The 15,339-nt window shown below is 44.5% G+C and overlaps 1 protein-coding gene across 1 annotated transcript in view; it reads left to right on the forward strand.

Moving 5' to 3' along the window:
- The window catches only part of FNDC3B (fibronectin type III domain containing 3B), a 355,299-nt gene that overhangs the window by 113,437 nt on the left and 226,523 nt on the right, over window positions 1–15,339 (forward strand). Inside the window, exon 3 of the mRNA XM_044669554.1 lies at window positions 601–676. Within this exon, the coding sequence (XP_044525489.1) occupies window positions 601–676 (76 nt within the window). The remainder of the gene's footprint in view (window positions 1–600; window positions 677–15,339) is intronic.

A 15,339-nucleotide genomic window follows, 5' to 3' on the forward strand; every position in this document is an offset into this window, starting at 1 on the left:
AGAGAAGAGAAGAGAAGAGAAGAGAAGAGAGAGGAGAGATATGATCCTTGGATACTTAGCTAGATGGTAAGAGAGAGAGAGAGAGAGAGAGGAGAGATATGATCCTTGGATACTTAGCTAGATGGTAGGAGAGAGAGAGGGTGAGGGACCCGAACAACAAGCTACCCAAGAACATTATCACATAAACCAGACCCACAAGACGTGTTCTTGGAACACTCTCCAGGCCCCCAGCCTCAGTTCCTGCTACATGTTTCTCCTAAATGAGCCGCATGATGTAGGGTTCTGATTTTATACATTTCCCCTTCATGGGCAAGTGGAGAGGGATGTAGCGAATTACGTCTCTGCTTTATCCAGAGAAGACATCTCAAGCTTCTTTGGCCATTTGGAGATTCCGTTTAGCCCGATTCCTGTTTAGCCTTCTCTGATTTCTAAAACCCTGGTGATGCCCCAGGCTTTGGGCTTATTCAAGATTCTGTGCTTTTTTATACAATTCTGTCTGGGGCATAAATCAAGGTAATAAAATGGTTGAAATAATAAAATAAAATTAAAAAGTCCAGATGTTTCTAGTATGAAATTGAAATTATTGTTTTATTTTGACAGGTCATCCTAGTTCAAGTTAATCCAGGAGAAAGTTTTACAATCAGGGCTGAGGATGGAACACTTCAGTGCATTCAAGGTAAGGACGTTTTGGGTCAACCTCCCAACCAACAGACTTCTTCCCCCGTTTATTGCTCTAAGGAAATGGAGGTTTTCGTTGGGCCTCCATATGGTTTTTCAGAAGCCAAAATGTGTATCTTGGATTTTCTCAGTTTCCGTCTGTCAAGGTTCTCAAGGCCTTGGTGGAACCATGACATGCAGCCTTGAGAGGAAGCTCTCTTTGAATTGGGTGGCTCAGAGCTGGGGGGCTATTTAGGGACTTTTGGAAAACTATCAAGACTGGAGAATATTTGGAGGTGTCCCGTGGATCGGGGGATTTGGCATAAGGTCTAGGGACGATGGGGGGATGCTATTTAAACACTTGATGGTTTTTAAAGGGGTGACATACCAGGATCTGCATCCGTTTCCCAGCGGGCGTCACGATGATGAAAAGTCATACTTATTCCTCATTGGCGCACCTTCCTGGGAGGATCGGCGGTCCTAATTTCTCTTCTCCTGCATCGTCACGTTCTGGGAAATGAACCAGAGCTTCTCACGCCATGTTGAGTGCTACAGAGGAAATCTAATTAGGTTAATCTGGTCGTAGAGCTAGTTTCTGAAGGCTACTGTGTGGGAGCAATGGGGGGGGCAGAGTGCTTTGGAGTTGCCCCCCTCTTTGGTAGGGATACAGATTATTGCAGAAACTATAAATTTGGCCAATGGGAGGTTGTTGATTGGGTTGAAGCCAGAGCTCAGGATGTGATCCCAACACTACATAAACAAAGAAGTTCCAGATTCTGTGAATGAGCACAGTAGGAATGATCAGTTCCTCCCAACCCCCCCTTCTCGCACCATCCAAAGGCATTTAAAGTTCCTGCTGCTCACCTTGTCGTGGATTTTCCAATTAACACCCTATAAGGACACCAAAGACTGAGGGGTAAGAAAGGGAAAAAAACATGGATTTTAGCTGTCTATTTTTTCTTCCTGAGGATTGAATCAGTCTCTAGTACCCGAGATGAATTATTTCCCCAAAATGCATTTCCCTGTTGGAATGCTTTCATTCTGGTGAACTTTTTTAGGAATCACACTATCACACAGAGTAACCCTTTGATCTAATCATGATGATAATGATATTTCTGTCATGTTTTAAGCACTTCATAGCTATTATCTCATTTTAGCCTCACCGTAGCCTGGGTTGCTATTATTATCTCCATTTGACAGATGAGGAAACTGAGGCCAGTATGATTCAGTTATCCACACAGGGTCACACAGCTCTTCAGCCAATGGACCGCCTTTTATGTTGGAACAACTTGGATTTTCTTCAACTTTGATTTTTTTTCATGATCACAGTGTATTCCCTGGGGATTTGATGGAAGGCATTTCAGTGTGTCCATGAATACAACAGTGGAAAATTCAGAAACTTGATCTCGATGGAGAGGCTCCTCGCCTTTGCTTGTTGCTTGTCTAGAATTGATGGTTGGCCTTTGGTCATGATTCCCCCCTTGGTGCCATCACCCGAAGGGAACGGGGACCAGGTGGGGAAGCATCTCAGCCCTCCCAGAAAAATGGGGCTTTCATTTTCCTGGGAACCTCATTGATGACAGCAAAGGAAGGAAAACACAGGAAGCTGACAATACGCTGGGGCAGCAGTCTGATTTCTAGTGGAATATTTCTCAACATTTTCCATGAAACATGAATCATAGGATTGCCGAGGGCTGCCGAGAGGTCACGGTGGCTCTTCTCCTTCTGGGATGAGTAGTACGTGCAGCATCGGAGGCAAAAGCTTTTGCAGCCTCCGGGTTTGTCTGAGAGCCTAAACCCATGGGGAGCCCCAGTGGTTCCCGAAACTCAGGTGGGAGCGGATGCCCTCCCGTCTTAGAAGAGGCTCTTTCCTTCCTGACTTACCCCTCTTTTGTGCTGCTTGCATGCCCTCCCCTTGTCTTTCTTGGACTAAAGTCCTGCTCACACACCAGCCATGGCTCCCTCTTACCAGCTCCTTGGTGCATTATTATTGGTCTCTCTCTCTATAATATTAGTGGTTTAAAACCTCTTATTAAAGCTAATAACCAGGAGGATGTGTGTTAGGAGTAGAACTGGGGATCAGAGGCTTTGAGACGGCCATTTTTTGTTGTACCTTATTGGAATTAAAACAAATATTTTGGGGTAATTAGAATCTTAGTGACTTAGGTTAGGGTCAGATTATCTTTAAGACACAGCTAGAATCTAATCAATTATTAATTAATCTAATCCTAATTACCCCAAAATATTTATTTTAATTCCAAACAGCCTCCTTGATGTTTAAGTGGGATCAAACATTAAACCTGCACTTTTAGAATTCTTTTGCATCCTCTCTTTCTTTTAACCTCCTGTTCTCTAGGTGTCCCATCAATGTGGTAACTAGACTATTGATGAACACCACCCTGAGCTTTTTAGATTTATAGGTAACACTATTCACAGTATTTGGAGCCCCCCAAACTGATCCTCCTGATTCAGTCTCCAGACTTCCATAGAGATATTATCATTTTTTTCCTTCTCTCTTTAGATTGTTAAATTTTATTTGTTAAACGAGAGCTTCCTAACCAGAGGGAGCCGCAAATGGGGGGAAAGAAGGTCTATGAGCTGTATTTTTTATATGTATTTTGATTGAATTTTTTTTCCCCTTGTTAATTCTTTAGGTTTTTGTTGTTTGTTTGTTTGTTTGTTTTTTGACCTGTAGATCATTCCAAGAATAGGCTTTACCAGACTTTGTCCAAGAGGGTTCCATGACACCCCCAAAGTAAAGGACCTCAATGAATACTTTAGGGGGGAAAAAAGACGTTCTGGCTAAGAGTGTCGCCTCTGAGCTTAGCCTCTCCGTTGGCGGTGTTCAGAATGAGGAAGTAAAAGAGAGAGAAGGGTCATAAACCAGAGAAGAAACACCAGGCCCTCTCAGAAGGCTCGGGTCGAAACCCCCCAGCCTTGGCTTTGCTTACTTCTTCAGATGGGAAATCAGTGATCTCATCGCTCTGTTTTGCAAACTGCTGCTGAGTCATATTTCAGCTTCGCACCCCCGGCACCTGCGAGTTTCGTGACTTGACTGGAGGGTTCTGTTTAAATGGGGCTCCTTCTTGTTTTAAGGAGAGAAGCCCAGCAAAGAGTGCCCCGCTGTTGGCCAAGCGGAGCCCGGAGCTTTGGGCTCGTTCTTTAAAATTATTCTTGTAGAAGCACTCGGGAGACGAGGAGGCGAGACGGCCGTTGTTTGAGTGGATCCAATCGCCGTGGCCGTCGGGAAGCTCTCCTTTCCGGGACCCCCGGGATGGATCCGCAGCTGGGTTTAATTTTGCTTGTGCAAAGTGGGCCGTATCACCTTAATGAAAAGCATCTTCCGCTGCCCTCTCGGGAGTTTGGCGTCTCTCCCGTCGGCCCACAGACCGGCCCTGACAGGACACTCCGCAAGCCAGCGGGGCTGCCCCGAGCGCTCAGGGCCGGATGGACGGCCACCTCCTAGCCCAGATGTTCAGGGATGCGTTGCCGTGACTGTTCCCCAGCTGGTCCCGCCATCCCGGCCGCTCCTCCTCCTCCATCACTCATCCCTGATAAACAGGTCTCAAAGTACCTTGCAGCCAATGCCCAATTGTGTTCGTATTTATTCCCTTGGATTTTATTTATCTATAAATGTAGGTCTCTCTATGTACCTAGATTTTATGCCTATGTGTGGAGAGAGAGAGACAGACAGACAGACAGACAGACAGAGAGAGACAGAGAGAGAGAGAGAGAGAGACAGAGACAGAGACAGAGACAGAGACAGATAGAGAGAGAGACACACAGACAGAGACAGAGAGAGAGAAAGAGAGAGACAGAGACAGAGAGAGAAAGAGAGAGAGAGACAGAGACAGAGACAGAGACAGAGACAGACAGACAGAGAGACACACAGACAGAGAGAGAGAGACAGAGAGAGACTCACCTCCATTTAGGACCAGGTCTGTTTATTTCCTTGTCTTCCCCATTTAAGATGGAAACTCTTACTCCAAAGGGACTGTTTCAGTGGAGTCTTTTTTTTTTTTTTAAGGTGATATAAGAAATCGAGGGATCGTCATCATTGCTTAGAATTTAGCTCCTAAGACGCTTCTGCTTATCGTTTCTGAAACAATGTTTAAAATGTCACTTTTGAAAGCAAATCCGACTGCTCGTGGTTCTTTAAATGTCACAGATCTTTGCTTTTCTGATCATTCCGAAACACTGACCATGTTCCGTGTCTTCTTAGCTCTGTTGTCACAGGCTTCTTTTTCTGGCATGTTGACTTTTATGTCTCGCTTCCTTCTGTTTCATGGACCCATAAACTCAATGCGAAATCAAAGGAGAAACCTCTTAAAAGAAAGTCCGTTCCCATTTTCCTAATAAACATGGTGGTGACTAAGACCAAAAAGAGCATATCATAGGGAGCTTGAGCAGGTCCGGGCAACTAGATGGGGCTCTTTTCATTTCCAGTTCCTTGAAAGATAGGAATGCACGGAGAGATTTTAGGTGATGATCCCCAAATAATCTTGGGAGCAGAACTTCAGATGTAGAAGTAAAGGCCATCTAGTCCCACTCCTTCATTTTCTAGAAGAAGAAGTGACTTTCCTAACTGGGTGAACACAGGTAGTCAATAGCAACTTTTTTTATTTAAAAAATCATTTTTTAAATAAACACACATATATTTATATATTTATTTTATTTATTAACTTATATTTATGTAAATTTATATTTATTTAAAATTTTTTAGAAATCTTCTTAGAATCAATACTAAGTATCACTTCTAAGGCATAAGGACTAGACAGTTGGGGTTAAGTCACTTGCCCAGAGTGACAGCTAGGAAGCATTTGAGACCATATTTGAACCCAAGACCTCCTGGCCTCAGTCTTGGCTCTCTATCCACCGAGCCACCTAGTCCTGGCAAGATGTCACCCTGTGTTGTCATTGGCCCTTTTCAGAAGCGAAGGATGAACAAGAGCATCCACTTGCATGAGCATATTGTTACCATTGAGAGAAGGTTTGCTTCTTGTGGGCAGAGTTGTTGTTGTTTTTCTGGTTAGTACTTAGCACTGTTCTGACTTGGCTTGGCATCCTCTGGCGTAGTCTCTTCAGTCCTGGGCGCCATGTTTTAGGGAGAATGTTGGCAGTCAAGCAGTGGGGCTGCTCGTAGGACATGGCCATCATGGCAAGAGGATCGGATGTTGGGATGTGTTGTCTGAGAGGGAGCATAGAGTGAGAGCAGTCAGGAAAAAGAAGTTCCTTCACTGGTCCCTAGAAGTACAATAAAGAATAATGGGTAGAAGTTTTACCTGGAAAGGAAACAGGAAACTAAACTCCTAAAATTAGACCTAGGTATTGTGCTAAGATTTGTTGTTGTTCAGTCATGTCTGACACGTTGTGACTCGATTTTCTTGTCAAAAATACTGGAGTGGGTTGCCATCTCCTTCTCCAGCTCATTTTACAGATGAGGAAACTGAGGCAAACAGGGTTAAGTGACTTCCCCAGAGCCACACAGCTAGTACATATTTGAGGCTAGATTTGACTTCAGGCCTTCCTGACTCCAATTCTAGTGATCTAACCACTGGGGCACCTCGCTGCCCACGTTAGGGATACCAGTATAGAAATGAAAGATCTCTTGGCATTGAAGAGCCTCCATTCTCCTCTAAGTTGCCCGTTGAGAAGCAAACACCTGGAAGTTTGAGGCAGAGTACAGACTGCTTAATCAAGTGCCTGCTATTTGCCAGGCATTGTGCTAAGTGCCAGAGACACAGGAAAAAAGATCAGAGCCCGTCTCTGCCCTCCAGGAGCTTCCAATCTAAAGGGTCAGGAAAGACTTTGTGTTGAAGAGGAAGCCTGAGCTAAGCACACTGTGGAGGGTATTCTTAGGGCTTGAGAACCACTTGGTGCCAAAGACTTGGACACAGGTCATAGACAGTCACATTGGGGGGGGGGTGAGCAAGCAGAGCAATTTTGCTGGAATAGGTAAAAAGTTGGATTGTTGGATGATGCTTCATTGTGGTGAAGTACAAGCTTTTAAATGAGATCTGGTTTCAAATTCTGGCTTAGCCTCTTTTCTGTTTTGTAGAATCACAGAATCCTAGATCAAGGGCAGGAAGGGATCTTGGAAGTCAGTGAATTCAACCCTTTTGTCTTCCAGCTAAGGAAACTGAGAACCAGGAAGGGGAGGGACTTGTCCAAGGTCAGAAAAGGAGTCAGCCAAATAGATGGATGTATTTGAACTCAGATCCTTTGACTTCAGAATAAAGGCTCTTTCCATTCATTAAAATCAAGGTGTTGGATTTTTCTATATATGCAAAGTCAAATTACTTATAGAATGTTTTGCCCCCTTTCAGGAAGAATAGTCTTCAAAGCACACAGAGACCACTCATAAAGATTTTAATCATTGAAAAGTAGGCATGTGAGTCTAGGAGTTGCTAATATTTTTCTTCATCCCTCTATCCCACGCATGCACTCTCCTTTTTTTGGGTGGAGGGATATGTCTTGACTATGAGTTTTTCCCATCTTTTGGAACTTTGTTCTCTGTGAATGACCTTCCAAAATGATGCCTGAGTGTGGTGGTGTTTGTTTTTTAGGATTTTTTGCCACCTTCTGTATGGATTTCTGAATCTCTGGTCCTGTCTCACCCATCTTCTTATGGCCCATTGTATCCTAAGGAGGTGGTGTCCCATTGAAAGATTCCATTTTGATTATCATCGAGAATAGTTCTATATAAAAACACTGGCAGATCTGTGCCACTTCATATCTATTTGTAGTCTTCTGCCCAGGGTTTTGTCTTAACTCTTTTGAGTGCATCGTGTTTAGTGCCTTACCTGAAAAAGGAGACAACTGTGTTATAAAGTCATTTTAACTTAACAGTCATTTATTCAGTGCTATTTATTTAATGGCATAGGTGCTAAGGATTTAGCAAATCACTTAGCCTCCATTGCGTAGCCCACACCGTGGAACCAAAAAACATTGATTCCAAGATGGAAGGTAAGAGATTTTTTTTTTTAATGTATACAAATGAGAAATAAATTTTATCCTAGATAATTATGATTTAAAATGTAGGTTAAATCAATCTGAGAGAGAAGAAATATTGGTGAGGGAAGGATGAGTCATTACTGCCAGGAGTGGAAGGGTCATTTATGGATTTAGAAATTGGATGTCTTAAGGGACCTCCTCATATTTTACAGATGAGGAAACTGAGGCCTGAAAAGCTAAATGGTTTAATTGTCATTCAGCAGCAGAGTCAGGTTCTCTGAATACAAATCCATTGTACTCAGTGCTCAACACAGTGTTATGGAACGGAATTCTTTGATAATAGGTGTGAAGAAAAGTTCACCTCTTTCCTTTTTGCAATTTTTCTATTTCTATTTTCTGGCCACAATTTAGTTCGTCTTATCCATCGACCATCACTTGAGAATTGGCCAAGAAGCCCCAGGACGTTTTCAACAAATGTCTATCTTTTAATCTTTTAATTTTTGGATCTCCCGACTCAGCGCCTCATCATATGAAATTAATTTCATTTCTCCGTTCATCGCTTCTTATGTAATGAGAATAAATATAATTGCCTTGCATATCCCAGAGATGGTTTAAGACTTAATAAGGAGGGTTAGAAAAGATTTTGAATGCATCGCCTTTAAGAACTTCTGCAAATTGAAAATGTCCTTTCGAGCAGAGGGTCACGGATTTAGAATTTCAACAAGGGACCTTAAAGGTCAGCTTGTTATTGAGATACAAATAGGTAGCATTGGGGCAGTATTTTGGCCCTTGCAAAGGGCTTTCTTTACAAATCTGGGCAGTGGGTGCCAATGCTATTCCTATTTTCTAGATAAGGCTGAGGGTCACACATTTAGGATGGGTCAAAGGCACGATTTGAACTCTCTCCCTACACTAGAGGTTTGTTAAATAGAATGAGTAGAGGCCGGAGGAGCTCGAGTGGCTTGTCCAGGTTCCCACAGAGCTGATGCTAAAGTCCAGATTGCCTGCCCAAGAATTTTTCTGCCTCCCCTGGCCTCCATTAAAAACCAAAATAAAATAAAATAAAATAAAGCATTGGGTCACTCCCAACCAGAGTCATCCATCTCCAGGAATTTCCCAGGAGCCCTTAGGAAGAAGGTCAGGTTGTGCTTGGCTTCTGTCCGCTCCCCCGGGGTACTGGTCACTCGACCTTTTCTTTATGGCACCCTGCGGGCAGTCCTCGGCTACTGGCCATTTCTTGGAAGGGGCCCTGATGCCAGCCTCCACCTGAGAGAGAAGCCGGAGCCACAAGTGCTTTCTGCCCCTGCCCAGGCAGCAGAAGGCAAACAATGAACCGTGAAAATGAGCCCTGCAGAAAAGGGGAATCCAAGTGCTGAAACGGGGCTCTGGTGGACGTATTTATGGGAGGGCGGAAACGGCCCCCCAGGACGAGCCCAGCCGGCGGAACAGATCTCACCTGTTGGAAATGTGTCAGACCCTGGTCCTTCCTTTGATAGGATATCCTGCGACCTCGCCTGTGACACTGTGCCCCCCCCCCCGAATTTAAAAAAGGACAAAGCCTGCCTCATAAGAGGTAGCCCAGAACTCGGCCTGTGGCCGGTGCTGACCCAGTGCGAGGCGCCTGACACACTTGTACAGAGCAGCAAAGCGGGCTCCCTCGCTGTTGCCGACCAGAGACCGTGTCTCTGCTGCAGCCGCACGCCCTTCGCCCCTCTCTCGGCGTGTTCCCCGCCTTCGCTCCTGCACGGATCCCTTCTTCGGTCAGCTTCTGCTTCCTTCCAGATTTCTGCTCCTCGAGGCTCCCTCCGGAGTCTCTGGCCGCCCCTACGTGGTGGGGAAGGGCTGACCCTCGTTTCAGCAGGATGGAGCCTGGGCTAGGCTCCAGCATTTTCTGCTGGAAAGTGATCTCTTTGTCGAGTGGGAAGGTTTCATTACTGTCCAGGACTCCGATTTAGGCACAGCCAGTTCGTCTACACGTATTTCTTCCAGAGACCCCAATAGGATGCTATTCCCGACTTTATTCCTGAAAAGGAAGTGGGGGAAGGAGGGCACCCAGAGACCTGCTCCCGATTCTTCTGTGGGGACGTTTGTCCAGGATAGTACTTGGAAGAGCTGTGCTCGGTGGCGAGGGGGGCCCATCCTTACGTGGACGTGACTTAGGGGGGCACCACAGCCACTCTTCAGGCTCACCACCCTCGGATGATTTGATGCTGTACAGATCCAACGCGTAGGACTGAAGAGACGAATCCATAAGAAGCTCCCCATCCTGATGAACAAGTGGGGCTCTGGTTTGCCCCGTTTCACAGACGAGCAAACTCAGCGGATAAAGGTTAAGTCGTGTGGCCATCTTTGGTACCCAAATCCAACTCTCCATCCTCTACGCTGTTGAGCTATTTTGTGTTCGTGGATCTCCAGACCTAGAAGGGACCTCAGAAATCAGCTAGTCCCGTCCTCTCACTTGACACTTGAGGAAACCGAGAAAGTCTTTTTCCCCAGAGAGTGGTTTCTCCAAAGTTAGGCACTGTGTTCAATGATGGGAAAAATAGAGACAGAAAGGAAACATGTCCTGCTCCAGGATGACTCTCATGGAAGAAAGCATGCCCACATAAGTTAATGCATTTAATATGAGGCAATTCGATGAGAGAGAAGAGAAGAGAAGAGAAGAGAAGAGAAGAGATGAAGGGAGAGAGAGAGAGACAGACAGACAGACAGACAGACAGACACTCGGTCAGTCAGTCCTAGGTCCTCTTGGCATCAGGCAAGACCCTATGTGCCTGAGCTGGCTGGCATGGTATGAGATGGTATGAGGGAAAAGGAACGGGTTTCATAAATCATTGGACCTAGTTCAAAGCCCACCTCTGATGCTCACTCCCTGTATGGTCTTAGACAGGCTCCTCATGTCTCATCTTCATCTGTAAAATGTGGGAGGAGAGGGCAGAAGACCTCTGGAATTACTTGGTCTTTGATCCCACGGACTTGATCTGAGTTCAAGGATGCCAAGATTTCTTAGAGACCAATTTGAGGAAGAAGCAGCCATGGGAGATGGGAGAACTGTGGTGGTGGTGGCCCTTTAGAACCAGAATAGTCTATTATGAGAAGAGGAGGAATACATAGAGGGCTTTAAATGTCAGAAAGAGGAGGTCGTATTATTTCACAAGTTCTTTACCCTTTTTGTGTGGTAGAGCTTTTTGGCAGACTGGCAAAGCCCATGGAAGCTGGCTCAGAAGAAGCTTTTTCAATGCAAAAAATAAAATACATAGAAATACAAAGGAAATCACTTATTTTGAGATATAGTTATCAAATTATTTTCTCTCATTTTTCAAACCCTTCCTGTCTTAGTAACAACTCTAAGACAGATGGGCAAGAGCTAGGCAAATGGGGTTAAATGACTTCCCTAGAATCTCATAACTAGGAATATCAAAGTATTTCCTAAAAAAAAATATATTTCTAAAAAAAAAGTTCAAGGGTATCAGGTTAAGAACCTCTATGTCTAGAGGTGTTGTGGGAGCCACTGGACTTTTCTTCAGAAGGGAAAGTGATTTAGGTCTTTGAGGGTTATTTGGCGACTTTCCTTTGGCAACCCTGGGGGTGACTGAATTAGGAAGCCATTTCATCATGTGGCCTTCCTTAAGCCTTCCCAGCTAGGTAGGACCTTCCAGAGCTTGACCCTTGCTCTTTCAGCTTTTAGGAACTGGGGGTCACTTCCTGGTTGCCCCCTAGAGCTTAAATCAGGGTTCGACCTACCGGGTATTTGTTTCTCCTGATGAGAACTGTCTCTGTTTCTCCTGTCTCTGAAGAGACTGAAAGGGACATTTCCACATGGAAGGTGTAGACCCTCTCCTCTCTGTAGAGGTATCCCTATACCCAGAGCTCTCTGGCCTCTGGCCGTAGAATTTAGGCTTTGGGTCTTCTCCCAGTGACTACTCAAATGGGACCTGGGTTTGCTCTGAGTCTGCCTTTGTAGCCTTGTGGGTGGTTTTGTTCATTTGAAACCTTGATTTCTGGGTTCTTTAAAAATATGGGCCAAGTACCTCCCTCTGCTTGTGTCATCCTTAGGAATGAATAGCCTACAGTAGCACCTTGACCTTTCCTCCAGGGTTTCAGAAGATTATCATTTACTTCATTATTTGCCCAAATATTGTTTCTCTTAAGTCTAGCTTGAAGGCCAGATCCCAAAGTCAACACACTTGGGATGGATGATCTACGTAGCCCTTCACTTCGGACCCGGCTCTCTTGGCTACGTGAAATTCTAAAAGCTCTTTTGTTTCCGGGTGTCATCTCTGGCCAGCCACGACACCCTCTGTGGGCACCCACCACCTGGGTTGGTTTTATTTGCTTTAAGCCTTTGGTGGCCTCCCACTCCTTAGTCTTTTATAAAGCTCAAGGATGTTGGCTCCTTGAAAATCCACGTGGCAGGGATTACAGAATTCTATAGGAAAAAGAGAGCCTCATTTTGGCCGTCTTATCTCATGCTTCCAACTTTGCCTGGAAAATCCTGGGCTTTCTTCACTTGCCCCGCCTCTTCTGCCTCCAGTGTTAACCAGGAGATCCATTACCTTTGGATCAAAGTCATCTTGTCTGCTTCTATACACATTCCTCGTGCATAATGACTAATTCAGATTTATTCCAGATGGCTACAGAACTGCTGTGATTGGATATTTTTCCTTTAAAAAATTTTATTTAGAAAGAAAGCATTTTTTTTTTGAGGACACTTTCTCTTAAATTATTATTCTAGTTTCCCAGCGCTTTTGTTATTTTGATAATTTGATAAAGGGATTGTCTTAAATTCAAAGTATAATGATGACCAATTAAACCTGAATTTTTGATGGAAGCATTTCATGATATTGGAAGAAACATACTTGTGTCTTTTTTTTTTAACCCTTACTTTCTTTCTTAGAATCAATACTATGTATTGGTTCCAAGGCAAAAGAGGGGTAAAGGCTGGGCAGTGGGGATTAAGTGACTTGCCCAGGGTCACACAGCTAGGAAGTAAGACCTTCGGTGTCTGGGTCTGACCTTGACTACTGAGCTACCTAGCTGCACTTGTGTGAGTGTGTGTGTGTGTGTGTGTGTGTGTGTGTGTGTTTAATAAAATTTTACAAATGATAGAAATCATTGATGTGTACTAGAACCAAACTTTAGAGGACAGTTATATACAATAAGGAAAAAGCAAATGCTAGGACATTAGTAGACACCTATGCCAATATGGAGACAAAGTAGTACGTGGGGGACTTTCCAGGGTACTTTAGATATCCTTCATTGGCCATTAAAACCTTTTAGCAATGCCCATTGTCAAAATTACTGGTGACTGTGCTGTATTATTTCCTTAAAATTCTGATAGATGGATGGATGGATGGATGGATGGACGGACGGACGGATGGACAGACAGATAGATGGATGGATGGATGGATGGATGGATGGATGGATAGATGGATGGATGGGCGGGCATATAGATAGATATATTAGATAGAAAGAGAGGAAGGAAGAAAGAAAAATGGAAAGAGATAGAGATATGTCTGTGAGCAGCCATTGGTAAGGCATATATTTTGACTTTGGTCTCCTGCTGTGGTAGACCAACATGGCTTCAGGCTTCAAGGTCATGGTGTATGGATGAGATTTGGTTCATCATCATAGAATCAAAGGCCAAGAACTAGAAGGGCCCAGGAGCCATTTAATCCAATCCCCTCATTTAATAGGTGAGGAAACTAAACTCCTCTCTTATTAGGATGGGGTAGTAGACCTAGAGCAAAAGAAAGCCAAGTTCAAAACCCATTTTGGACATTTAGTAGCTATGTGAGTCTGGGGCAAAGTCACTTAACATCTTTGTCACTTCCCAGCTCTAAATCTGTCCTGTTTCCAAGGCCCAGAGAGGTGATGACTTGCCCAAGGTCAAACAGGTAGTGTCAAAGGTAGTTCTCTGACTCTAGTGTATCAAGTGCCTCCTTTGTATAATTTGACACTTAGGTTTAGTGCCTTCAAAGACAACAGGAGTTAATGCTTGTACTTTGTTGGACCAGACAATAGAAGGAACTATAGCTCTTTGCTCTTAGACAAAAGAAAACTTTGGGAGTGGGGCCATTGTCATGCAGAAGAATGCTTAGACTTATTCTTCTTGCCTTTCTGATCATTGAATGGAAATGGAAAATAGAAAAATTAACACTTGAAGCAAGAAAAAAGCTTCCTAATAATTGGAGCTGTTTAAAAGTGGAATGGGCTGTCTTGTAAGGTAGTGAGCTCCCTATCCCTGGAGATCTTCAAGCAAAGGCAGGATGTCATTTGTTGGCATTCTAGGGTTCCTCCAAGTCAGATTGTTGGTGATCTTTGAAGTTTGTATGCTTTCGGATAATATCATTTTGGCTTTTCTCCTTTAAGTATCTGGCACTCCAGGTGAGTAGGCAGGGTGATCTTGGAGGTAATATCTGTACTGAGCTAGAATATAGGACGGCTTCATATCATAGTGACATACAATTGTATGGAGATGATTGCCATTTGGGGTTGGTGGTACTGTTGGTATGGATGCAAAGCATCCTGGGATGGGAACACCACCATGAAGTTTGATTTGGCTTGGAGCAAATGTTTCCAAATAGGAATTTGGATGCTGTACAAGGAGTCTTCTAAGAAAAGAAGTGGGGAGAGGATGGGAGGGGGGGGTGAGAAAGCTTGAGGGAAACTGACCATGATGGAACTGGAAATATTTGGGGGACATCTGGGAATCTGGAAATTTAAATTCCTGCTGTGGAGCCTCAAAACTTGTGCTGTGTGTTCACAGAGCAGAGCCCAGTCTCTCTCTCTCTCTCTCTCTCTCTCTCTCTCTCTCTCTCCTTCTCCTTCCACATTCTCTCTCTTTCTGTCTGTCTCTCTTCCTCCCTCCACATTCTCTCTCTCTCTCTCTCTCTCTCTCTCTCTCTCTCTCCCCCCCCCCCCCCCCGCCTCTTTCCACATTCTCTCTGTGTCTATCTGTCTCTCTCCTTTCTTCCTTTCTTCCTTCCTTCTTTCACTAGGGGAGAAACCAAAGAAACAGACTCTGTCCTGCATTGCATGAGCTGCCTGCTGGCTTCCCCAGACAGCCCTGAATGTGACCTGGCAGCCAGCTCTGCTTCCTGCTGACGTGGCCTCCCATAACCAGAGCAGAACAGAGCGGCTCAGTGTAGGGGGTGGGGTGGGGGAGAGGGCCTGAAAGGCGGCCCAGCCACCAGCAAAGGGAGAAGGAAACCAGACTTGATGCTTAGAAATGGATCGGGTGCCCTCGGTGTTGCCTCCTTTTGAGAAAAAATCCCTGGCAAGGCACAGAGAGCAGGGAGAGAGACATAACTAGCTAAGGGATTCCCTTGGCCAAAGGAGAAGATTTCTTATCACTTAGAGTGAAGTTCTGGGGTGAGAGCAGTTGTCTCCTAGAGATATCAGAATGAACTGAATCCGGCAGCCCTGATCTTGTTGAGAGGGATGTGAATGGGTTTCCTTTCCACTAGGATCACATGGAAGAAACTGCCCTCCTCCTCCTCCCCTGGGTTGAATTGAAGCAAAGCCAACCCAATTGCCTCATCTTCCCATCATGGTGTCACTGCCCCTATTTTCTACTTGTTAGACTGAAGTCTTGTGGTATCAAATTGGTTGAGCTTTTTGGTTCCTCTCACATTTCTTTCTTTCTTTCTTTCTTTCTTTCTTTCTTTCTTTCTTTCTTTCTTTCTTTCTTTCTTTCTTTCTTTCTTTCTTTCTTTCTTTCTTTTT

This window comes from Gracilinanus agilis, chromosome 3 (assembly GCF_016433145.1).
Source record: "Gracilinanus agilis isolate LMUSP501 chromosome 3, AgileGrace, whole genome shotgun sequence".
NCBI lineage: Eukaryota > Metazoa > Chordata > Mammalia > Didelphimorphia > Didelphidae > Gracilinanus > Gracilinanus agilis.